Raw genomic sequence first — 27,407 nt, 5'->3', positions numbered from 1 at the left:
CAAAAGGGCACAGGCTGCCATTTACAAACTCATACAGACACACTTCATCTCATGCAATCAGTGTCCTGCATTAGAGGTTTCATTTAAAACAGTTCATATTATGACCATACAATGTGATCTCACTTCATAGGAGATAGAAGTATGATAGAAGTATATTAGGAATAAGTGACCATACAATGTGATCTCACTTAATAGGAGATAGAAGTATGATAGAAGTATATTAGGAATAAGTGACCATACAATGTGATCTCACTTAATAGGAGATATAGAAGTATGATAGAAGTATATTAGGAATAAGTGACCATATCAATGTGATCTCACTTAATAGGAGATATAGAAGTATGATAGAAGTATATTAGGAATAAGTGACCATACAATGTGATCTCACTTAATAGGAGATAGAAGTATGATAGAAGTATATTAGGAATAAGTGACCGTACAATGTGATCTCACTTAATAGGAGATAGAAGTATGATAGAAGTATATTAGGAATAAGTGACCATACAATGTGATCTCACTTAATAGGAGATATAGAAGTATGATAGAAGTAAGGGGCATTATCACAGGACAGGCTTTAAGGTGAGACCCAGGTGATGAGAGGCAGATGTGTGAGAGGGGAAGGAAACAGTTTTTGACTGAGTCAGAGAGGCAGCGCTGCAGGCAGCATTAGGAACTGTCATTGATTAGTTAGAACCATCAGACTGGGTTAACACACACTAACATTTTAGGCTGGGAGAGCATTTTTAGGTTCATTTGTTTAATTTTTTAATTTCATCTAAACATTAGATCTAAAATACATTCTACACAAAATATAAAAACTCATCTCCCCATCTCATCACACTGACAACTTTCCCTAATTATTAATATTTAAGTAAACGTGAATTTTTATATTTATTTAATGTCAAAGCAATGTCTCTTAAACTTTATAAAAATGTCCGTCTTTGTCATTTGTTGTTCTTATTCATATGTAACTTAGTATATGTGCAGCAACAGTTTCCATACCGTGTGGACCAGCTGACTGGAGATGGTTGCTGATGGCCCCCCCAGGCCCTCTCCTTTCCCTCTCTCTGTCTGAGCACTGCAGCTTATCTCGTCTCTCGCTTTCTCCCTCCTCCTCTTGGTGATGCTCTCCCTCCATATCTTCTCTTTCTCCCTCCTCCTCTTGATGATGCTCTCCCTCCATATCTTCACCTCTGTGGTGTTCTCCACCTCCTCCTGTCCCTGGTCGCCTTGGCCTTGTATTCTGTCTCTGTCACGTTTCTGTTGCCCTTTTCTCTCCACCTCGTCTTCGTCTTCTCTCTCTCCTTCCACCTCTTTTCTATCTCCTTCCACCTCTTCTCTCTCTCCTTCCACTTCTTCTCTATCTCCTTCCACCTCTTCTCTCTCTCCTTCCACCTCATCTTCTCCATCTACCTTGCTCAGTTGTTCATTTTCTATTTCTCTCGTCTTTCTCTTTGGTGAGAAAAAACTACATATGCTACCTTTCCTCTTCATTTCTATAAGATTAAAAGTAATTTTACAATGTTTTCCTTGACAGACGTTGAATCAATTTTAGCTTTTGTATCCTACTTTACACAGAACAGACGTCAGACCTAAGTAATTAGCTAGATAGCAAAATAACGTTCTTAAACCTGATTTTTATCGTCTCAAAATCAGCATCGCAACTATGCTAGCACTGTGCTTTCATTATAATTTCAATTCTTGATAGATAGTTAATCCGTTTTGACCTCTTTCCTCCTGTCTCCTTTCCTTTGACTCCTGGCTCCCTCGCTTAGCGCCACTCAGTTTTCCAAACCAATCAGGCTGTTGTCGCTCCGGCATCATCTCGTGCTGCATTCACTGCAGTCGGACTTTGGAGATTCGCGCTTGTAAATGGTCAAATTGGCCGTAACTTTTAATACGTTGCTGCCAACTGGGGTGGCAGCAGGGGTGGCAAGGCTTTCTTTTAGGGGGGCATTTACCACCCTATGCCCCCCCGGTAGATCCGCCCCTGCCCCCAAGGATTACCAAGAGTATAGCTAGGTTTCCAAAGTAATTTTGGCCTGGGCTGAAAGCAACACTGGTAGGCTAGGCCGGCACTGTTGCCTTGGAAATGACAACATCCGGTCTCTGAATATAAAAAAAAACAAACAAGCCTTTTTTTGTTTCTGTTTTCGAGGGATTTTATTTTTGTTATATGAAATAGAAAATGAAAATCACAGCATATTTTAAATTTCTCCCATCCCATTTCGACCATGAAAAAGAAAAAACGCCTTGTAGCCTATTTCAATTTCAAATGTTGTATTTTAAAACGAACCTTGTGCAGTATGTCTTTGGCCCAACACACTGACCTTTATTCAAAGGCCTCTTTTCAGTCGCTGTTCCTGACCTGTCGCACGACAATGTGACGTCATTTTGACGTCAAAATGACGTCAAAATGACGTAGATCTCACTGGCACGCCAGGATTTAAAGTCCAGAGGTCGCGCATCTTTTCAGCGGCACACGACAAAGAGGAAACCGGAAGCATGAACGAGCTCGCTCTGGTAAACTTACTGGTTTGAGTAATGTGGGTTGAATGAAAGGCTCGATCCCACCAAGTAGCTCATCCAATCGTTGTGCAGACATTCTGAAGTATTGAAAGTGGTTATTTCGTCTATCATCCTCATTGTGAAAGTCTTCATTGTCACTGCGACCCCTGAAGATTAGGAAAAGTTAGTAAACTCCATCATCCAGTCAGCTGATCTCTGTCAGGAGGTCATTGTCAAGTTTGATCAGATGAAGGAAGAACTCAAAGACTTCAGTGTAAAGTAAAGATAGAAGCAGCAGGAGAAGAGAAAGGACTGGTTCACACTGAAACTACTGACTACCTGTTAGTGTTTAATCATTTATTTTACCAACTGGACTTTATGTAACTGAATCAGATGAACAATAATACTTTATGATATTTGATATGTTGGAATGTTGAATAATAAATCTCACTCACTGTTGGACTCTTGGACTGAGACTGAATTATTGTATCGAGGCTGTGAATAAATTCATGTTTAATACCTTAATCAGAGGTGATCCCTGAGTAGAGGCAGAGCTGGAGGATGATGAAGTCACTGAGGTAGTCAAACATCTCCCCAGTAGCAAAGCCTCGGGGATTGATGAGATCCATCCAGAAAAAAAAACACACAACACACACACACACACACACACACACACACACACACACACACACACACACACACACACACACACACACACACACACACACACACACACACACACACACACACACACACACACACACACACACACACACACACACACACACACACACACACACACACACACACACACACACACACGTCCGGGGTGGTGGTTCCCCCTGTTCAGAAAGGGGGACCAGAGAGTGTGTACCAATCACACTTCTCAGCCTCCATGGTAAAGTCTACTCCAAGGTGCAAGTCAGTGACTGACGGGTGAAAACAATCTTTGAAATTGGTCCAGTTTTAAGCAAGAAACAGCTGAAATGTAAACACAAAACCCACCAGACTCCATGTAAATAATCAGGACTTTTATCATCGTAAAACACACTTCATTCAAAGTGGACAGAAACTAAATAAAACTACCAAAAGCCGTCTTGGTTCATCTTTCCACTGTTCCAACAATCACCACTCTGGTTTGGTTTGACATAAAACCTTAATTCTTTATTTCCTTTTTTCTGGGTTGCTTTTTTTTACCCATTTACATGTGGAAGAAAGTATAGCTCGGTGGCTCTATACACGCTTAAAAGTCCTGATTATTTACATGGAGTCTGGTGGAGATATGCTGGCTCTATAACCGCTTAAAAGTCCTGATTATTTACATGGAGTCTGGTGGAGATATGCTGGCTCTATACACGCTTAAAAGTCCTGATTATTTCGGTACATGGAGTCTGGTGGAGATATGCTGGCTCTATACACGCTAAAAGTCCTGATTATTTACATGGAGTCTGGTGGAGATATACTGGCTCTATACACGCTAAAAGTCCTGATTATTTACATGGAGTCTGGTGGAGATATGCTGGCTCTATACACACTAAAAGTCCTGATTATTTACATGGAGTCTGGTGGAGTTTGGTGATGGTGATTTCGGGGCTGTTTCATGTTAAACTAAAAGGATCTTACTCTTTAACTAAAATGTCTATCTCTGTAGGTATCCATCCCATAATGTTGTCAGACACTTAAGCCTGGCTCAGACTACAGGAGTTTTAGGCCGATTTACCCCTCCCGAGAATCTGAGAAAAAGTCTTGTCGAGGACCTTGATCGGTTCCGATGTTCGGCGCAGATTATCTGGTAATGTGAGGCGTTCACAGATCGAATCTTGCACCTCCCGATCTGCTCGCAGACACATCCGGGCCGCCCCGATAATATCAAACATGTTTGATATCTAGGATTATAATCGGGCGTGAAACGACTATGATTACGTCAGTACTTCCACAACAGCCAATGAGAGACAGGTCTGCAGTGAGACAGAAGTGACGGAAACTTTTGAAAATGTCCTTAAAGCAGCTGTAGTACGAGTCCGGTGGACAACTGAGTTGGAAGAAAGGATGGTGGAGATGTGGCAACAGCACGAGTGCCTGTTTAATGTCTCATCAAAAGAATATCATAATCAGAATGATAAAGAGAAGAGCTGGGGGGAGATCGCTGCAGATCTGGACCTACCGGGTCAGTGTACAAAGCTGCTAGGCACTAGCTAGCAAATGTAAACATTAGATCTAGGTCAGTGATCATCTGCTACATTCAGGTCTAACAAAAGATGCATTGCACATACCCTATTTTTCAGACTATAAATCGCTCCGGAGTATAAATCACACAGAACAACTAGCAGGACGTGGAGACGTAACTGCACCGTTGACCAGCCCCTCCCCCGGCAGCACGGTGTTCAAGCCCCCACCTGTGGACTCGTTCCTCCAGCTCTGGCCATCTAGCTTTCAGCCCGCGATTAGCCGATTAGCTTTCTTTGATTTCTTCATTGCAGTAAGAGTCACCTTTTCGCCAGTCCCTCACAAGTTTCTCCCTCATTTCAAACTTTCTTTCTGCTGCTCGATGACCGTTTTCGGCTGCATATTTTACTACCTGCAGTTTGTAATCTCTTTTCTTTCTCAGTTGTCTTAAGGAGCAGCATATAGTTGTCACAAGCCTAGAGCGCCCTCTCGAGGCTGTAGACGGTAATGTTTCAGTATGAATTAACATGTTCCATTATATATATATTGATATTTAAGTCGCACCTGACTATAAGTTGCAGGATCAGCCAAAGTAGGAAAAAAAGTGCGACTGATAGTCCGGAAAATACGATAGTTTGTTTGAATAATATTATCGTCCACGCTCGTTTTATTTTATTTTGTTTTTTATTGGTACAAAGGATAGGCTAAGTATTACTACAGCAAGTTGCCGTGACACAGCATCCATTTTGTTTACATGCGCTTCCCATTGACATATATATATATATAAGGCACTTCCCCGTGAGATCGCGTCACGTGAGGTGCTAAATCTGACAAGATAATCTTAAGAATATCTTGTAGTGTGTGATGCCCCACTATTTACAAATCTTGTAGTGTGAGCATGTTTAAGATTTGAGGGAAGAAAATCTGCAAAGATTCTCCTCAAGTGTGTGCTGCAACCAGATTTCAAACTCGGTTAGGATTTTAAAACTCCTGTAGTGTGAGCCAGGCTTTAGAATAATAATCTGAGTCTGTCAGCAGCAACAACAGAACTTTTAGTGACTCTAACTGCTGCTGAACATTAGTCCTGTAGGGTTACATTACAGCTTGGTTCTGGTTTAATACTGGACCAGTTTCAGAGATTGTTGTTCCCATCAGACACTCCTCTACCTCTACCCTTTAAAGTGCTCATATTATGCTCATTTTCAGGTTCATAATTGTATGAACCTGAAAATTGCATATTTCATAATTGTTATATCAGAATAGGTTTACATGGTTTAATTTTCAAAAAACACAATATTTTTTATTTTACTTTACATTGCTGCAGCTCCTCTTTTCATCCTGTGTGTTGAGCTCTCTGTTTTAGCTACAGAGTGAGACATCTCACTTCTGTTCCATCTTTGTTGGGAGTCGCTCATGCTCAGTACCTAGGTAAGGACTACTAGCCAGTCAGAAGCAGAGTATGAGGGCGTACCCTGACAGTACCTAGGTAAGGACTACTAGCCAGTCAGAAGCAGAGTATGAGGGCGTGCCCTGACAGTACCTAGGTAAGGACTACTAGCCAGTCAGAAGCAGAGTATGAGGGCGTGTTATATTACATTAATCACGATTAATCGCATTGTCATAGTTAACTCCCAATTAATTGCACATTTTTATCTATTCTAAACATCCTTTGATATCTTTTAGTCCCATTATAATTTATTCTCATTTTAATGCTCTTATCAAAATGGAAAAGTGGATCGGCTTGCTTTGTGCTTTTTCGCCTGGCTTTGACAACGGGGAGAATTGGCATCAGCTGTGTGCTGGGCCATCAGGTGGTATTGCAGACTGGACGAGCTGTGGAGATAGCTCAGTTCAAACCACCAAACACACAGATCACTTTGGTCTCGGTCAATGGAACCATTCGGCAACTTTTAAAAGTAAACTTTCCATTCAGAATCTTATGCGATCGTTCGCCTCACCGCTCCACTCAGAACGTGAAGCGTTAGCCGGCTACTCTCTGGCCGGCTGGCGATCCCAAACCACTGTGTGTGTCATGCCTGTTGTTGTGTTTCCGGTCTAGCTAGATCCGGTGTGGTAGTTGTAGTTTTTCTAATGTTACTAGTTGTTGCAACAACATGTGAAAAAACTACAAAGTTTGCTCAGCCAAAAAGAACGTTAATCTCGCGATAAAAAAAAGTGACGCCGTTAATAACGTGTTTAACTGACAGCACTACTTTAAACCGCTCAGGAAAGCTGGAACTTTTTTTTGAAACCGCGCTGAGGCTGAAACCTCGGAGCCAAACAAGCACCAACAAAAACGTCAAAAACGGGTTTCTGATTTTCTTGTTTCTGGCGCGGCTCAAAGCTTCTTCTCCTCCGTCTCTACGATGTTCAACCTTCGCCTCGGTCGAAACGCACAAAACGCAAAAAATACGTTGAAATAAATAAATCTTTTACGATTCCTGAGAAATTTCCAGTGATGTCACTTCCTGTTTTCAAACCAAAAACCGTGAACTGATCGGAGCTTAATCAGCTGTTTATAAACTTTGAAAGAACAAAAAGGAAAATTAAACAATAATTTATTTAGTATTAAAACCAGACATTTTCCCCAAAATAAACAGAGAAATACATTAAATACTAAATATAACTTTCAGCAATAAAAGTAATATAGAAAATATAAAATATAGAATTTCTAAATTTAAAAAAAATACCCAAATTTATTCCATAGTTTCCCAAAAACTTTCCTTTTCACAGCAAAAAACAGACAATTACAAAACATTCATTAAAAACATCAATCACACGTCGATCAATTTACCCACAATGCATCATTCTGTATCAAACACAAACAGCAGTAACAGTAAAAACATCAAACAGCTAAGCAACTCCTTTGGTCCCTTTTTGTTGCCGTAGCAACAGTTCACACGTCATATTTTCAGTGTTTTCAGATAAAAGTATTGCAGGGCAACTCTGAAGACAAACCGAGTCTGTCCCCCCCCGAAAAGTGGTATGTCCCGGCATCATTCTGACCTACAGTATATTGATGTTTCTAGTGGTGGCGCCCTCTAGTGGCCGTACTAGTTCTGACGGGAGCTGAGCGGTAGCGAAGGTGAGGGAGGAATAACATCTCGCTGCATCAAGCCCCGCCCACATCCAAGTCAGCCATTTTTGGTTTGTTTACCCTACGCAGCTTTAGACCCCCGGGCTCTTGGCGAGGGGAAGTTTCTGGACTTTGCATCGTTGTACCACAGTGACTGCTGCTGTATGAGAACGCGGCTGGCTGCGTATGGCGGTGGTTTTGGTACCTGAACTTAACCTATTCTGGGGTAACTAGACCACCAACTACCGCTGACCTGACAGAGCACCACGACCGGCAGCTCGCGGTGCTCTGTACCCAGCGCACAGTCACCTATTCTGGGGTAACTGAACCTGACAGATCCTAATGAGGAGCACCGTAGTCGTTAGCACGAAGCTTTGTAGCGGCTTAAACACAACAGCTAGCAACTGTCGCTCTGTAGCAGCTGTTCGAGCGTATGGGGAGTGACGTAAGCAAAACAATCGCTGACTTGGATCAAGCCCCGCCTTCCCACGGGCTGCAGCAAGACCTACTTCAAATGTCCTGGTAGCAAATTTACAAATCCCATTATGGCCATGCCAAGTCCCGCCCTACGAAGCAGCTTGAATGGTTAAGATTAGGATAGCCGATTGGTCAGGGGACAGGACCTGAACAGATCGGGTTACATTACCTTGTGTAAGCATGGACGCCTGGCCAATAGTAGCGTGTGAATGCTATTGAAGGGCGGGTCTTGCCTTTAGAGAACAAACGTAGCTACGTCACGTTCTGGGTCATGTGGTCACCTTCAGGAAGTGAAGTCACGTTTGATTTGAACCCAAAGCGCCATCTTTTTATCAACTTAACTCCGTAGTTTTGGTGTCTAAATCTAACCACACTGGGTCCTCCACAGAAGGATTTTGGGTCATTGCAGAAAATATTCTCTGTGGCAACTAAAGTTTATGATACAGACAAGTTTAGTTCAGATAATCTTGACTAATAAACTACTTTATGATGTTTGAAGTGTAAATGCAATCTGCAGTAAGAAGCTAACGTTAGCTAACGTTTGCATGGTCACATGACTTCATCCCAACACCCTCTGAAGTCTCAGACATGTGACAGCTTCACGTATGAACTAAATGTGGGGTTTTTTTAGAAGGACATTTCCCCCAAGATCCAACGCGGGCGCCCCCCTCCTGGTGGTCTCTTAAAGGGACAGTTCACCCTGCGGTCTAAACGTGGTGGTCTCTTAAAAGGACAGTTCACCCCGATGTCTAAATGTGGTGGTCTTTTAAAAAAAAAAAAAACCCCCATCACTAAAAAAGGAGGTTTTTTAAAAAAAAAAAAAAAAAATAAATATAAAAAAAAATAAAAAAAATAAAAAAAAAAAATAAAAAAAAGAAAATTAACCAAATGTGGTGGTCTCTTAAAGGGACAGTTCACCCCAAGGCCTAAACGTGGTGGTCTCTTAAAGGGACAGTTCACCCCAAGGCCTAAACGTGGTGGTCTCTTAAAGGGACAGTTCCCCCCAAGGTCTAAGCATTGGTGGTCTCTTTAAAGGACAGTACACCCTGCTAGGTCTAATTACGGCAGGGTGGTCTCTTAAAGGGACAGTACACCCCAAGGTCTAAACGTGGTGGTCTCTTAAAGGGACAGTTTTCCCCAAGGTCTAAACGTGGTGGTCTCTTAAAGGGACAGTTCATCCCAAGGTCTAAACGTGGTGGTCTCATAAAGGGACAGTTCACCCCAAGGTCTAAACGGTCTCTTAAAGGACAGTCATCCCCCAAGTCCTAAACGGTCTCTTAAAGGGACAGTTCCCCCGAGGTCTAAACGGTGGTCTCTTAAAGGGACAGTTCCCCAAGGTCTAAACGTGGTGGCCTCTTAAAGGGACAGTTCACCCTGGATGGTCTAAACATGGTGGTCTCTTAAAGGGACAGTTCACCCCAAGGTCTAAACGTGGTGGTCTCTTAAAGGGACAGTTCCCCCCAAGGTCTAAACGTGGTGGTCTCTTAAAGGGACAGTTCCCCCCAAGGTCTAAACGTGGTGGTCTCTTAAAGGGACAGTTCCCCCCAAGGTCTAAACGTGGTGGTCTCTTAAAGGGACAGTTGAACCCAAGGGCTAAACGTGGTAGTCTCTTAAAGGGACAGTTCACACCAAGGTCTAAACGTGGTGGTCTCTTAAAGGGACAGTACACCCCAAGGTCTAAACGTGGTGTTCTCTTAAAGGGACCGTTCACATAAGGTCTAAACGTGGTGTTCTCTTAAAGGGACAGTACACCCCAAGGTCTAAACGTGGTGGTCTCTTAAAGGGACAGTTCCCCCCAAGGTCTAAACGTGGTGGTCTCTTAAAGGGACAGTCCCCCCCAAGGTCTAAACGTGGTAAACTACATCTGTCTCCTCTGAGCTGCAGCTGTTTATCAGTCTGGGTAGTTCTGGTGTTCTGGTCTGATCTGTCCCGTGTAGATTACACTCAAAACATCCATTTGTAAAACTCAAAAGCAACGTCTCTTTCCAGAAATGATCATAACGGCGCAGAAGGAAGCTCAGTTGAGCTAACCTGAGCTAGCTAACTGTACAGCTTACCTGAGCTAGCTAATGCTACAGCTAACCTGAGCTAGGTAATGCTACAGCTCGACTGAGCTAGATAATGCTACAGCTAACCTGAGCTAGCTAATGCTACAGCTAACCTGAGATAAGTAATGCTACAGCTAACCTGAGCTAGGTAATGCTACAGCTCGACTGAGCTAGCTAATGCTACAGCTAACCTGAGCTAGCTAATGCTACAGCTAACCTGAGATAAGTAATGCTACAGCTAACCTGAGCTAGCTAATGCTACAGCTCACCTGAGCTAGCTGATGCTACAGCTCACCTGAGCTAGCTGATGCTACAGCTCAGGTGAGATAGGTAATGCTACAGCTTACCTGAGCTAGCTGATGCTACAGCTGACCTGAGATAGCTAATGCTACAGCTAACCTGAGCTAGCTGATGCTACAGCTTACCTGAGCTAGCTGATGCTACAGCTAACCTGAGCTAGCTAGTGCTACAGCTCAGCTGAAGAGGACTCCATACAGATTAACAGTGTGGATGACCATGAACTCTCAGACTGATGAATGAGGGGTAATGCCCACCGCCGTTAGGCCGTTAATAATTCCCTGATCATGGAAACCTAATAATTTATATTTTCCTCCATCAAACTGCTCCTTATCTCTAAAACTTTAAACCAGTGGTGTAGTCTACGTGATACTCAGCTATAACCAGTATACTTACTAAGAAAGCTCCAGGATTTAAAAACGCCCACTGACACGTTACAACATACTTTACATTATAGTTTTGATATATTTTGAATTATCTGTGTTGTTCTTCTTCACATAGGCTAAATAAAGGGATTTCCACCATAAGTTGGTGCATAAAAGTGTCAGAAAAAAATCAGAATACAGGAAATGAAGTCCTTGATAATCCATAACTTCCCTGGGGAGGACACCCAGACCCTCCCCCTCCCCCCACGGGCAGACTCTGGCCCATATACAGTCCAGTATACCCACTACGATACATTAGACTACACCACTGCTTTACAGCCAAACTCTCCAGACTGTTAACAGCTGCCGGTCAGAGGATCAGTGTCTGTTAAACTGGTGTTAGTCCTGTTAAACTGGTGTTAAACTGGTGTTAGTCCTGTTAAACTGGTGTTGGTCCTGTTAAACTGGTGTTAGTCCCGTTAAACTGGTGTTGGTCCTGTTAAACTGGTGTTAGTCCCGTTAAACTGGTGTTAGTCCTGTTAAACTGGTGTTAGTCCTGTTAAACTGGTGTTGGTCCCGTTAAACTGGTGTTGGTCCCGTTAAACTGCTGTTGGTCCCGTTAAACTGCTGTTGGTCCCGTTAAACTGCTGTTGGTCCCGTTAAACTGGTGGTTACCCGTTAAACTGGTGTTGGTCCCGTTAAACTGCTGTTGGTCCCGTTAAACTGGTGTTGGTCCCGTTAAACTGGTGTTGGTCCCGTTAAACTGGTGTTGGTCCCGTTAAACTGGTGTTAGTCCCGTTAAACTGGTGTTAGTCCCGTTAAACTGGTGTTAGTCCCGTTAAACTGGTGTTGGTCCCGTTAAACTGGTGTTGGTCCCGTTAAACTGGTGTTAGTCCCGTTAAACTGGTGTTGGTCCCGTTAAACTGGTGTTAGTCCCGTTAAACTGGTGTTGGTCCCGTTAAACTGGTGTTAGTCCCGTTAAACTGGTGTTAGTCCCGTTAAACTGGTGTTAGTCCCGTTAAACTGGTGTTAGTCCCGTTAAACTGGTGTTAGTCCCGTTAAACTGGTGTTAGTCCCGTTAAACTGGTGTTAGTCCCGTTAAAGTGGTGTTGGTCCCGTTAAACTGGTGTTGGTCCTGTTAAACTGGTGTTGGTCCCGTTAAACTGGTGTTGGTCCCGTTAAACTGGTGTTGGTCCCGTTAAACTGGTGTTGGTCCCGTTAAACTGGTGTTGGTCCCGTTAAACTGGTGTTGGTCCCGTTAAACTGGTGTTGGTCCCGTTAAACTGGTGTTGGTCCCGTTAAACTGGTGTTGGTCCTGTTAAACTGGTGTTGGTCCCGTTAAACTGCTGTTGGTCCCGTTAAACTGGTGTTAGTCCCGTTAAACTGGTGTTAGTCCCGTTAAACTGGTGTTGGTCCTGTTAAACTGGCGTTAGTCCCGTTAAACTGGCGTTAGTCCGCGTAAACTGGTGTTGGTCCTGTTAAACTGGGGTTAGTCCCGTTAAACTGGTGTGTTGGTCCCGTAAACTGGTGCGGTCCTGTAAACTGGCGTTGGTCCCGTTAAACTGGCGTTGGTCCCGTTAAACTGGGTTGGTCCCGTTAAACTGGTGTTGGTCCCGTTAAACTGGTGTTAGTCCCGTTAAACTGGCGTTGGTCCCGTTAAACTGGCGTTGGTCCCGTTAAACTGGCGTTGGTCCCGTTAAACTGGCGTTGGTCCCGTTAAACTGGCGTTGGTCCCGTTAAACTGGTGTTGGTCCCGTTAAACTGGTGTTGGTCCCGTTAAACTGGTGTTGGTCCCGTTAAACTGGTGTTGGTCCCGTTAAACTGGCGTTGGTCCCGTTAAACTGGCGTTGGTCCCGTTAAACTGGGGTTAGTCCCGTTAAACTGGTGTTGGTCCCGTTAAACTGGCGTTAGTCCCGTTAAACTGGCGTTGGTCCCGTTAAACTGGCGTTGGTCCCGTTAAACTGGTGTTTGTCCCGTTAAACTGGTGTTAAACTGGTGTTTGTCCCGTTAAACTGGTGTTAAACTGGTGTTTGTCCCGTTAAACTGGTGTTAAACTGGTGTTAAACTGGTGTTTGTCCCGTTAAACTGGTGTTAAACTGGTGTTTGTCCCGTTAAACTGGTGTTAAACTGGTGTTTGTCCCGTTAAACTGGTGTTAAACTGGTGTTTGTCCCGTTAAACTGGTGTTAAACTGGTGTTTGTCCCGTTAAACTGGTGTTAAACTGGTGTTTGTCCCGTTAAACTGGTGTTAAACTGGCGTTGGTCCCGTTAAACTGGTGTTAAACTGGTGTTTGTCCCGTTAAACTGGTGTTATTTAGGGACCGTATTTCAGTCCAGACGAGGGAACCAGAGGAACTCTGTTCAGGTTTTAGGGTCGTTGTGTTTACGTGTTTCCAGAGAAAATATTAAGTTATTACACGTTGACCTGAATGTTGATTAAACCGACCTATCGGCTGTAACAAGAAGACATTAAACTTCACCTTCACAGTTAATAATTTATAGTTTTTAAAAAGAAGTGATTTCATGTATTTATGTTTGATTGTGTTTAGTTTACAGCCGTCTCCATGTGGAAGTTTATATTCTTTATCTACAACAGTTGAATTATTTGTGTGTATGTGTGTGTGTGTGTGTGTAGGTAGGTGCGTGTGCGTGTCTGTGTGTGTGTGTGTGTAGGTAGGTGCGTGTGTGTGTCTGTGTGTGTGTGTGCATAAGCATATGTGCATGTACGTGTGTATTTTTAACCGATAACTTTTGACGGAGAGTTTTCATCCACAACCGTGGCGCTAATTTTACTATTTCGTCTTTTTCTGATCTACTTTTATTTTGAAAGTGCAGTTTTTAGTGTTGACGTAATTATCCTCTGTATGTATTCTGAGAGTGGATTCTGATTGGCTCTCATCTAATTATCCTCGTATGTATTCTGAGAGTGGATTCTGATTGGCTCTCATCGTATCTGTTATCCAGGAACAATATTTTTTTAAAACCACAAAAAGAAAAAAAGTCTTTGAAATCTTGCTTTTCAGTCGATTTTTGCGCGGAAAGCGCTGATTTCCATTGGTCGCAGGCGAGTGATGCGTGACGTCTGTTGCCGGGGAGACTCTGGCTCATCGTGGTCTCGCAGCAGAGTGAGTCCAGACCTCCGGAGGGAACCGAACCGGAGAGGAGAGAAAAGATCGGCCAGATCCACCTGGGACACAGACACAGGAAATACAAGTCAACGTCTGAAACAAACTGATTAAATACATAATACAAGTATTCAATAAAATAAATATAGAAGAACTCATTTTAAAACATTTTGATATTGACAAAATTAAAAAGTAAAAACAAGTTATTTAAAAAAGGAAAAAACATGTGTGTATGTGTGTCTGTGCATGTGTGTGTATGTGTCTGTGTGTTGTTGTGTGTGTGTGTGTGTGTGTGTGTGTGTGTGTGTGTGTGTGTGTGTGTGTGTGTGTGTGTGTGTGTGTGTGCTGTGTGTCTGTGTGTCTGTGTCTGTGCCTGTGTGTGTGTGTGTGTGTCTGTGTGTCTGTGTGTCTGTGTCTGTGCCGTGTGTGTGTGTGTGTGTCTGTATGTGTGTGTGTGTGTGTGTGTGTGTGTGTGTGTCTGTGTTGTGTGTGTGTGTGTGTGTGTGTGTGTGTGTGTGTGTGTGTGTGTGTGTGTGTGTGTGTGTGTGTGCGCTTGTGTGTGTGTGTGTGTGTGTGTGTGTGTGTGTGTGTGTGTCTGTGTGTCTGTGTCTGTGTGTGTGTGTGTGTGTGTCTGTGTGTGTGTGTGTGTCTGTGTCTGTGTGTGTGTGTGTGTGTGTGTGTGTGTGTGTCTGTGTCTGTGTCTGTGTGTGTGTCTGTGTCTGTGTGTGTGTGTGTGTCTGTCTGTGTGTTCACCTCCTCGTGCACGCTCCACGTGCACTGCAGTTGCGGCTCGGGGGCGGAGCTACAGTCAAAGCCCTTCCTGTGGAGGAGGAGCGCCACTTCCTGTGATGGATTATCTGCTTCCTGTTCAACACACACACAAACAAACTTTCATTTGTTTCCAAGTTTAAAAACACGTTTCAATTCTTTTTATATTTTATTTCCCTACACTTTTTGTATCACATGTGCTGAAAAACTGCTACATTTGCAGACAACAGCTCTGTCTTATAAAGATATTTAAATTAAGTACTTATTAAATTGCCCTTGGGGGAATTATTGAATTGTTGGGGCTTTGTAAATTATGGACTAGTCTAACTCTGGGGGTTACAGTGAATAAGATAAAGTCCCAATAAGAGATGAGAAGGGTATGTATGGACTAGTCTAACTCTGGGGGTACAGTGAATAAGATAAAGTCCCAATAAGAGATGAGAAGGGTATGTATGGACTAGTCTAACTCTGGGGGTTACAGTGAATAAGATAAAGTCCCAATAAGAGATGAGAAGGGTATGTATGGACTAGTCTAACTCTGGGGGTACAGTGAATAAGATAAAGTCCCAATAAGAGATGAGAAGGGTATGTATGGACTAGTCTAACTCTGGGGGTTACAGTGAATAAGATAAAGTCCCAATAAGAGATGAGAAGGGTATGTATGGACTAGTCTAACTCTGGGGGTACAGTGAATAAGATAAAGTCCCAATAAGAGATGAGAAGGGTATGTATGGACTAGTCTAACTCTGGGGGTACAGTGAATAAGATAAAGTCCCAATAAGAGATGAGAAGGGTATGTATGGACTAGTCTAACTCTGGGGGTTACAGTGAATAAGATAAAGTCCCAATAAGAGATGAGAAGGGTATGTATGGACTAGTCTAACTCTGGGGGTTACAGTGAATAAGATAAAGTCCCAATAAGAGATGAGAAGGGTATGTATGGACTAGTCTAACTCTGGGGGTTACAGTGAATAAGATAAAGTCCCAATAAGAGATGAGAAGGGTCTGTATGTATGGACTAGTCTAACTCTGGGGGTTACAGTGAATAAGATAAAGTCCCAATAAGAGATGAGAAGGGTATGAATGGACTAGTCTAACTCTGGGGGTTACAGTGAATAAGATAAAGTCCCAATAAGAGATGAGAAGGGTATGTATGGACTAGTCTAACTCTGGGGGTTACAGTGAATAAGATAAAGTCCCAATAAGAGATGAGAAGGGTATGAATGGACTAGTCTAACTCTGGGGGTTACAGTGAATAAGATAAAGTCCCAATAAGAGATGAGAAGGGTATGTATGGACTAGTCTCTGGGGGTTACAGTGAATAAGATAAAGTCCCAATAAGAGATGAGAAGGGTATGAATGGACTAGTCTAACTCTGGGGGGTACAGTGAATAAGATAAAGTCCCAATAAGTCGGCGTGTTCCTTTAACAACAGGATAGATGGATGAATGAAGGAGTAGATGGAGAGAGAAGAGAGGTTACCTGAGCGTCCTCCAGCGTCCTGAGGTTCAGCAGGTGAACGTCACACGGCAGCGATGATCGGAGCGGCAGGAAGGGGCGGAGCTTGGGCAGCTGGCTGTCGCTCGGGGCAACCATGGTGATGGGGGGGTGGCAGAGGGAGAGCGAGGTCAGGTGGGCGAGCAGAGACAGGTGTTCTACTGAGGCTCCTCCCACTTCCTGTCACACAGAACAAACAGAAATACAACATGTAATAAAGTCAGTCTGGGTTTTTGGAGAAATGGATGTAGTCTGCTGCTATGAGGGGGCGTGGTGCTGATTTAACCTGGCCCCACACACACACACACACACACACACACGGAGACACACACACACACAGAGACACACACACACACACACACACACACACACACACACAATCCGTCATATAAGCCCCTCCCCCTTACCTTAGCCCTCCCCTTACATTAGCCCCTCCCCCTTACCTTGGCCCCTCCCCTGCGGTCCTCCAGCAGCAGTGTGAACAGACTGGCTGTCAGCTTGTTGTCGGTGACGCCCTGACCCAGGCCGCGGTTATCATCCTGCTGCAGCCGCCGGTCCAACACCAGCTCCAGCTCACCTACAGGTCAGAGGTCACAGGTTAGAGGTCACAGGCCAGAGGTCACAGGTTAGAGGTCACAGGTTAGAGGTCACAGGTCACAGGTTAGAGGTCACAGGTTAGAGGTCACAGATTAGAGGTCACAGGTTAGAGGTCACAGGTTAGAGGTCACAGGTCACAGGTTAGAGGTCACAGGTTAGAGGTCACAGGTCACACCTGAACAGTTTGGTAAGAGGTCTTTCAAACCTAAAATCAAGTTACAACGAGACATAAAGTCAACTTCCAACCACAGAGTTAGACTGCTGAAGACAGTCTGCTGGTGAAGATTAATAAATCTTCTAGTTTTCTGGTTTTAATAATGAGGAGTTCCTCAGGGAAGCGTCCTGGGGCCTCGGTTGTTTCTATTAAACCTGATATAAGGGAAACTGTCCTATGTTAAGGCTGCTTTCACAGCTGATCCGTTTTATCCTTCCTGGTGTCCTCGGGTCTAATCTGACCCATTTTCTAAAAGTTTCAGAAATTTGGGTTTCTATCAACCAAAATGTCCAAGAAAATAACGTGGATGGTTCCCCACAATACTCTTCACAAGTTAAATAAATGATCAGTTCACTACTTTCATTGAAATTTGGTGTTTTATTCAATTTTATAACACTTTGAAAAAAGTATTGATAGAAGAACGTTGAAAAAAGTGACAAAAATGTCGGAAAAATATTCTTAAACCTGGGGTAAAAAAAACATTAAAAAACTGACAAAAAAACATTGGAAGTAGTGACAAATAAACTCCGATAAAAGTGACAAAAGTGTTGAAAAAAGACGACCAAAACGTTGAAAAACCCCAAAAAAAGGGTGCACTGTCCACGAGGCTTAAACTGGAGCGTTTGGTCAGATAGTCCGGTTGGTTTGGGGCGGTCTGAAAGCTCATCTGAACTCACAACAACCAAACTTTGGTCTAGAGCTGCACAATATATCGTTTTATTGTCGTTTTTGCAATATGAACTGGTGCAATATATACATTAGAGGTGTGAATCTTCACTGATCTTCCAATTCGACTATGATTATCATGTCAGCGATTCAATTCGATATCTCGATGCATCAAATCCATGTTTCTATTAAAGCCATGCAGGATATTTAATTCATAGCTTTTCAAGCTTCAAAAACCAACATTCTGCAGTGCTCTAATACTAAATAAACTGGATACATAAAACTATACAGCACTGAGCACATGACACCTCCTGAATGTGCAAAACATACCAGAATATGTAAACAGAAATGTTGTTAGGCCTACATTACATAAACAGAAATAATCGATTATGAGCTGGCCAATTATCAATGCAGCATCGTCCATGTCCACGATTCCATTCCACGACACCTCTAATACACATCGTAAAAGGCTGCGATATATCGTGATAGACAAGAAAATATCAGTGGAAAATTACAGTTTAAAAAGATACTGCCATTCTTTTTTAGTGCTGACTTTTTATATTCAATTAAATGTTAAATTTGTTCAATAAAATAATGTTTCCTTTCGTTTGTTTTAAACTCAAAGATCATGTTTTTGTATTCCAGCAGAATACTGAAAGAAGCAGAAATGCAGAACTGAGTACACTTTAATATTTGTTTATCGCAAGAAATATCGTTATCACAATATTCAACAACCTTACAGCATATTTTCCTCATATCGCGCAGCCCTACTCTGGTCCACTTCATAACACACTCTCTGTTCTATTCTAAGAGCTCTAGAGTTCAATTCCCTTTACCCTGACCCAGGAGCATTATCAGACTCGCTCTGCTCGGCTTTTACTTCCTGTTCCATGAAAGTTATATCAGTCATACTGATGTGTGCTTTTTCTTTCATATATTATCTATTACTGCATGTTTTATTAATATTCTCATCACTTTATATGTATTGACTTAATGAAGTTACATCCATTTTACAGGCTTTACAGCATACATACATACTAGGGATTGACCCATATGGATTTTATAGTGCCGATACCGATTTTTCTTTCATCAGCATTAGCCGATCACCGATACAGGCTGCCGATATTGAGCTGATATTTGGACCCGATACTGCTTTTGCTCCCTCAATTTACATCATAAAAATGTAAACCCTGCCACACTGGATTTATTTTCAGAATCCGCTATTTCTTTAAAAAGAATAAACAAAAACACAGGTCAGTAGCGGCCGATGCCGATATACGAAAAAACGCAAATATAAATCGGTCTATCACTACTGTATATGTATTTACTTTTATACTATACAATATTTACTCTGTTTTCTACATGATAATATATCAGTTATAGGAATTCATTATAGTGCTCTATGATCTTAAAAGGAAACCATAAGCTTCTATCATCCGTAGCACTGAGGCTATGTGGCCCCCGTCCCTCTCATATAGCAGATGTACTTGGTAGCACCTAGGGTTGTGCCGATGGACGATATCATTGTGATGGTTGACCGGCATCACGATGGAGAGCCACCATCGTGATGCCCCCCCCACTCTGTCAGACACACACTAATCCTAGTGGATGGGAAATTGACAACTGCGTTGGTCTTAAACTAGCAACTAGCTACGTGCAACCCATTTGTAGTGATACAGTCTCTCTCTCCCTGTCAGTATAGCAGCTCGCTCTACCTGGACTAGTAACCTATCAACATGCGGTAACCATGGTAACCATGCTCTGTGCCTCGGCTTGGACACAGCGGTCTCGAGCGAGAGAGAAAAGGCGTTAACATGGAAGGCTATAACACTTTGCTTTATCCCCTCATCACTTTGTGGATACTAGGCCCTACTGTGTGCATGCACCAGTAAGTAAGTCTGATGATGTTATGTAGGATTTATGAATGTACGTTAGCAACAGTAGGCTAATTCACGAGGGTGCTATTTAATGTGTGAGCTAATACTGCACAATGTGCAGAGTTATGTTTCTGTTTATTGAATGCGTTATTCAGTGCTAATATAACCCATAATGTAGTTTAAACTCAGTAATGATGGTATATTAGGTTATTACTGTCGCTCTGTTAAAGGCAAACGTTCCACTGTACTGTTCTTATGCAGATCACGGACATCTGATTGAGTCTAGACTTTACGGCACCGTAGTTAAGTGAAAGTAGGTTAAGTTGTAATGTACTGCCACTACCAGTGGCAGCATGTAATACTGTCTATTTAAAGAGGGCATTTAAATGTATGTCCGACGACGATATTGTCCATCACAACATTTTACTTTAAACACGTCAACTGCCAATTTAGGGGACATCGCCCAACCCTAGTAGCACCTGGCAGAGAGCCAACCTCAATAGCCTAAAGCATTCTTTTCTGAAAAGCTCAAGAATCAGCAGTAGAAAGAGCTGAGTCGACAAGAAGTGCAGTCCCTCCCTTTGCATGCTCAGCTATAAAAACTCAGAGTTTTCTTTGTCTCGCTGACACTTTCGCAGACTGCTTGTCACTCTGCTAGACTGTCTCCTTCTTTTGCAAAATAATACAGAAAATAACTTAGACTTAATTTCAGATTTCCAGCTTCATCACTTAACACCAAAGAGAGTTTCCACAACATCCACCAGCTCACTCTGTACTCTTTTAGTTCCCCGACTCCTGGAACAAGTTACAGCACTTCATAAAATCCACTCACACCTAAACCTTTTGGACATTTTAGAAAACTAACTTTTGTATGATTGTGGTGGACATTGGGAAATATTTGCTGCTTAATGTTTAAAATGTTTTTAATGTTTGTATTTCTGTTCTGATGGCCGTCTTGGATGAATTTCTTCCTGGTTAAATAAAACCTGGTTTCCTGGTCTACCTGTAGAGAGCAGTGTTTCCTGGTCTACCTGTAGAGAGCAGTGTTACCTGGTCTACCTGTAGAGAGTAGTGTTACCTGGTCTACCTGTAGAGAGAGTGTTACCTGGTCTACCTGTAGAGAGTAGTGTTACCTGGTCTACCTGTAGAGAGTAGTGTTACCTGGTCTACCTGTAGAGAGCAGTGTTACCTGGTCTACCTGTAGAGAGCAGTGTTACCTGGTCTACCTGTAGAAACCAGTGTTACCTGGTCTACCTGTAGAGAGCAGTGATACCTGGTCTACCTGTAGAGAGTAGTGTTACCTGGTCTACCTGTAGAGAGTAGTGTTACCTGGTCTACCTGTAGAGAGCAGTGTTACCTGGTCTACCTGTAGAGACCAGTGTTACCTGGTCTACCTGTAGAGAGCAGGGTTACCTGGACCTGAAAAGAGCTACCTGTAAAACAGTGCTACCTGGTCTACCTGTAGAGAGCAGTGTTACCTGGTCTACCGTAGAGAGCAGTGTTACCTGGTCTGTAAGAAGGACACTTGAAAATGTTACCTGGTCTACTGTAGAGAGCAGTACTGACCTTAAAAGTACCGGCTACCAGAGCAGTACCTGGTCACCTGTAGAGACAGTGTACCTGGTCTGGCGCGAGAGCAGTGTTACCTGGTCTACCTGTAGAGACCAGTGTTACCTGGTCTACCTGTAGAGAGCAGTGTTACCTGGTCTGAGAGCTGCGACAGCCTGACTCTGGGCCGCCAGCAGAGTCAGGCGAGACATGGAGTCCTGCAAGAATGCAGCCGTGCTCATCGGGTAGAAGTTGGCCTGAAGAGGGAGCTTCGCTAGCGTCCTCCGCTGCTGCATCTACACATGAAACAGTCAGAAAATGATCAATAAAAACTAAACAGTCAGTAAAGGATCAATAAACACTAAACAGTCAGTAAAGGATCAATAAACACTAAACAGTCAGTAAAGGATCAATAAACACTAAAGCCATCTTCTCTACATAGCCGTGTGCAGAGAAGGACAAGCTGCTGTTACTCAGTAGCAAGTTTGAATTCCATCACTCTACTTTATGCAAAAACTGCCAAACTTCTTAAACCTATCTCCTCCCACATTTTTGGCTCTATTGACAACAAACTTCGGTAACTTCATCTCCAGACTGTTCTTCACAAAAACAGTATTCAGATTTTTTATATCTCAAAAATTGAGCCCACAGTGCATTAAACAGTTTTACTTTGGGTCGTCATCTCTGCAGCCAATAAAAACAGAGCATCTTTAGGTTGTAATTTATTGTTCTTTGTGAAAATAAATTACACACATCTGCGTGTGTGTCTATGTGTGTGTGTGTGTGTGTGTGTGTGTGTGTGTGTGTGTGTGTATCTCTATGTTGTCTAAACAAAGAAAACAAATCCTAAAAAACTCAGAACAAAGAAGCAGCGACTACGTTACAACTGTTACACAATAATACAAATGGAAACCAACCTGGAAGCCGTTGAGGTCGGAGTAGAAACGGTTGCCGTTGGCGACGTCGCTGACTAGCCGCATGGCGAGCTCGCGGTTGACCTCTGACCTGATGTCCACCGTGTTGGAAATCTCCAGGGATCTCCCAGCATGCCCTGGGGCAGACACAGACAGGAGGCTTTTATTGTGAAAAAGACTGATGATGATATTTAGATTCATTAAGAGTGGAGAAGTCCCGCCCCTCCCTGTATATAAGTCACGCCCCTTCCTGTACATAAGTCCCGCCCCTTCCTGTATATAAGTCCCGCCCCTCCCCGTGTGTAAGCCCATATTATTATGAGGCTTCATGTTTCTGTAAAAGGTGTAAACGTGGTTACCGTCCAGGTGGTAGAGTCGGACTGTGTGCGTGAAGTGTCTGAAACAGGAAGTGATGTCAGAGAAGATGGGACCTCTGGAGACCCGAACCAGGGGGGGCTCCGGGGGGGTATAAACCTGGGGGGGGAGGGGGTACAGTAAAATATAATTAAAATAAGCAGTGACAAATATTTAAACTGAAACTATATAAAAAGTAAAACCTTGAAGAAAACCGGAAACTATACTGCCGATAAAAATGAAAATCGAGCGACAATTAATAACTTCTGAAAAAAGGAGAAAGCAGCAATTTCCTTTAATAATATATACGCAGAACGGACGCTAGCAAAACATAATAAAACTGGCAAACACTCTGAAAACTCAGGCTCCATCTCCAGCGCTACCTTTTGGTTTTTAAGCGTTTGAGACTTAGACAACATTAATGTCCCAGAGAGGCCATTAGTTGTACAGTACAGACTTATAGACACATAACCGACAACACAGACTCTGAACCAGACATCTACATCACTACCTGAACCAGACATCTACAGGACTACCTGAACCAGACATCTACAGGACTACCTGAACCAGACATCTACAGCACTACCAGACATCTACAGCTCTACCTGAACCAGACATCTACAGGACTACCTGAACCAGACATCTACAGCACTACCAGACATCTACAGCTCTACCTGAACCAGACATCTACAGGACTACCTGAACCAGTCATCTACAGGACTACCTGAACCAGACATCTACAGGACTACCTGAACCAGACATCTACAGCACTACCTGAACCAGACATCTACAGCACTACCTGAACCAGACATCTACAGCACTACCTGAACCAGACATCTACAGCACTACCTGAACCAGACATCTACAGCACTACCTGAACCAGACATCTACAGGACTACCTGAACCAGACATTACACGACTACCTGAAACCTACACATGCTACACCCTGAACCAGACATCTACAGCTACCTGAACCAGACATCTACAGCACTACCTGAACCAGACATCTACAGCACTACCTGAACCAGACATCTACAGCACTACCTGAACCAGACATCTACAGGACTACCTGAACCAGACATCTACAGCACTACCTGAACCAGACATCTACAGCACTACCTGAACCAGACATCTACAGCACTACCTGAACCAGACATCTACAGCACTACCTGAACCAGACATCTACAGGACTACCTGAACCAGACATCTACAGCACTACCTGAACCAGACATCTACAGGACTACCTGAACCAGACATCTACAGCGCTACCTGAACCAGACATCTACAGGACTACCTGAACCAGACATCTACAGCACTACCTGAACCAGACATCTACAGGACTACCTGAACCAGACATCTACAGCACTACCTGAACCAGACATCTACAGGACTACCTGAACCAGACATCTACAGCACTACCTGAACCAGACATCTACAGGACTACCTGAACCAGACATCTACAGCACTACCTGAACCAGACATCTACAGCACTACCTGAACCAGACATCTACAGCACTACCTGAACCAGACATCTACAGCACTACCTGAACCAGACATCTACAGCACTACCTGAACCAGACATCTACAGGACTAACTATCCAACACATCATTAAATAGAATACAGTAAAAGGAGTATATCGCACAATATCATAAATAAATAAAACTACTGCACATTATCCTACTTCACATCTATTCCTCTAGTCATATCCCTCCCTACACCTTATTTGGGTTATTGCCATAGGATTGAATGAGTTTTTTGCTCGGTTGGTTCTGATGTTGGGGTATCTAAATCTATGACTGAGTTTAGAGCCCAAAGTGATCTCGGTGCAGCGAGTGTTTATATATGTTTTTTATTCTAATGATTGGGGGGGCTGCCTATGAGGCTGACTGTACACTAAAACCTAAGTGAACATTGAGATGGTTAGAGCCTGGGTCCAGACTGGTCCTGGTTCTGGACTCACCTGGGCCCCCTCCTCCCCCGGCAGGAACAGGTACGCTCCGCTCTTGTCCCGGTTGGTTGTGGTTCCGTACCACAGGAACTGGACCTGGACCTGCCGCACATGACCCGACTGCAGACGCAGCTTCTGTATTTCAAAATAAAACATCTCACTTGAAACTTAATTAGTCCAAATAAATCATTATTAAACTGAATAGATTATTCAATAAACAGATCAAATCAGTTATTAGATTCCTGATTATAATAGATAAATGATTAATAATTGTGGGTGGTGATGATGATGGAGCAGTGGATATGACATGTCTTTGGTGTGGGAGATCCGGGTTCGATTCCCACTGCGATACATCAACCAATGTGTCCTTGAGCAAGGCACTTAACTCTGATATATATAGCAATTGTAAGTCACTTTGTATAAAAGCATCAGCTAAATGTAATGTAATGACAACATAAAATCATTAGTTTTAACAATTTATCTAATGCAACATTTATTATTTTAATGTATTTAACAATAAAAACTAATTATCAATTATAATATCTATTGATTGAAATTTATATTGTATTTTAAGGGTACATGTGGTGTGACACACACACACACATTAGACAGACAGACAGACACACACACACACACACACACACCTTTGGGGGGGGTTTTGTTTAATTGTTAAAATTTGACACTTAAAATATTTGTGATGTAATTTATTTATAAAATTTTAATTCGTGATAAAACATGTATTTTTGTTAGTGTTAATTATGTCTAAACTTCATTCAGTGAATAAAAACACAGACTTTTATTCTGAAAATCCTGACCTGCAGGAAGCCCGTCTCCGGGGAGCTCCATATTTGGACGTGCTTGTTGCTAAGCGACAGGGTGGCGTCTGGGGGGGACACCTGGAAGTGCTCCACCTCGACATTCGGCGGGTTGCCACGGCGACTGAAGGTGTAGCGAGCCTGGGGGGCGGAGCCAACGGAGGATCTGGTCACATGGTACACGACCACCGCCAGAGGAGGAAGCTCAGCCACGAAGTCCAGCTGGGACAGAAAACATACTGCGCTGTGATTGGACAGTCATAATCATCCTAAATAAATTAAAAATTAAAAATTAAAAATTATTATAAATTTTGAAAATGTTAAAAATGTTAAAAAAATTAAAAAAATTAAAAAAATTAAAAAAAATCAAAAAAGATTCAAATTATTTAAAAATTAAAACAAAACATTTTTAAAATTTTAAAAATTTAAATAAACAAAAGAATGAAACACAATCATCCTAAATACATAAAAAATGTAAAAAATTTAAAGATTAAAAATTAACAAAAGAATAAAAGATAACTAGATGAATTGAGCAGCTGTTCACCTGAAAGGAGTCTGTGGCTGCCCGGCCCGGCTCCGCCCACACGGCAGATATCTGAGCAGCCATTGGTTGGCCCGTTTCCGCGGCGACGACGCGAGCGTCCGGAGAGTCGACGAGGACGCTGACCACGGACTTCTGAAGCTGCTCCGTCGGGTTAAACACCATCACGGACCTTAAAATATATACATCAGATACATGAAATAACTATACATTATATACATTAAATAACTATACACTAAATAACTACAGATTATATACACTAAATAACTATACATTATATACACTAAATAACTACAGATTATATACACTAAATAACTACAGATTATATACACTAAATACATATACACTAAATAACTATACATTATATACACTAAATAACTACAGATTATATACACTAAATAACTACACATTATATACACTAAATACATATACACTAAATAACTATACATTATATACACTAAATACCTACACATTATATAGACTAATAAATATAAACTAAATACACATTTAAATAAACACGTCATAGACCTTAAAGAATACATCACATACACTAAATAAATACATAGTTCTCTTTTTCAGACAGTTTTTTCTGCGTTTTTTGTTGCTTCTTTTAGAAAAATATATAGACAGTACAGGCCAAAAGTTTGGACACACCTTCTCATTCAATGTGTTTCTTTATTTTCATGACTATTTACATTGTAGATTTTCACTGAAGGCATCAAAACTATGAATGAACACATATGGAATTATGTACTTAACAAAAAAGTGTGAAATAACTGAAAACATGTCTTATATTTTAGATTCTTCAAAGTAGCCACCCTTTTGCTTTTTGGTAACTCTGCAAACCCTTGGTGTTCTCTCAATGAGCTTCATGAGGTAGTCACCTGAAATGGTTTTACCTTCACAGGTGTGCGCTTGTCAGGGTCCATTAGTGGAAGTTTTTCCCTTATTAATAAAAAAGCAAAGGGTGGCTACTTTGAGGAATCTAAAATATAAGACATGTTTTCAGTTATTTCACACTTTTTGTTAAGTACATAATTCCATATGTGTTCATTCATAGTTTTGATGTCTTCAGTGAGAATCTACAATGTAAATAGTCATGAAAATAAAAAGGAAACGCATTGAATGAGAAGGTGTGTCCAAACTTTTGGCCTGTACTGTATATATATTTTTTTAAATTTTTGTTGTTTTTGCTTTGTTGAAATTTTTGTTGTTTTGGACATTTTTTATGGAATGCCGTTTTATTCACAATTAAATAAATGAATAAATATATAAATAAATAAATACATACATAATGAAATAAATAAATGAGGCAATAAATACATAAATAATTAAATAAATAATTATTTCATGGTACTTTTATTTCATAAGTCCATATTTATTTATTTCAAGAGACTTTTATTTTCCTAATGCCTTATTTATTTATTTATTTATTTATTTATTTATTTCAAGAGACTTTTATTTATTTATTTATTTATTTCTAGAGACTTTTATTTATTTATTTCAAGAGACTTTTATTTATTTATTTATTTATTTATTTCAAGAGACTTTTATTTTCCTAATGCCACATTTATTTATTCCCTCTCTATTTATTTCCACTTCTTATA

At 41.9% G+C, this 27,407-nt stretch overlaps 1 protein-coding gene across 1 annotated transcript in view; it reads right to left on the bottom strand.

Moving 5' to 3' along the window:
• Window positions 1-12,784: 12,784 nt before the first annotated feature.
• The window catches only part of LOC120545265 (alpha-mannosidase 2-like), a 37,113-nt gene continuing 22,490 nt past the window's right edge, over window positions 12,785-27,407 (bottom strand). Inside the window, exons 15-24 of the mRNA XM_039779455.1 lie at window positions 25,804-25,972; window positions 25,260-25,481; window positions 24,457-24,579; window positions 22,501-22,615; window positions 22,145-22,278; window positions 21,382-21,523; window positions 16,769-16,902; window positions 16,311-16,505; window positions 14,814-14,924; window positions 12,785-14,122 (exon numbers count right to left, since the gene is read on the bottom strand). Of these exons, the coding sequence (XP_039635389.1) occupies window positions 13,955-14,122; window positions 14,814-14,924; window positions 16,311-16,505; window positions 16,769-16,902; window positions 21,382-21,523; window positions 22,145-22,278; window positions 22,501-22,615; window positions 24,457-24,579; window positions 25,260-25,481; window positions 25,804-25,972 (1,513 nt within the window). The 3' untranslated portion in view covers window positions 12,785-13,954. The remainder of the gene's footprint in view (window positions 14,123-14,813; window positions 14,925-16,310; window positions 16,506-16,768; window positions 16,903-21,381; window positions 21,524-22,144; window positions 22,279-22,500; window positions 22,616-24,456; window positions 24,580-25,259; window positions 25,482-25,803; window positions 25,973-27,407) is intronic.

The sequence above is a fragment of the Perca fluviatilis genome, chromosome 17 (assembly GCF_010015445.1).
Source record: "Perca fluviatilis chromosome 17, GENO_Pfluv_1.0, whole genome shotgun sequence".
NCBI lineage: Eukaryota > Metazoa > Chordata > Actinopteri > Perciformes > Percidae > Perca > Perca fluviatilis.
Note: the sequence above shows the minus strand (reverse complement) of the source record. Positions and strands in the feature narration are given on the sequence as shown.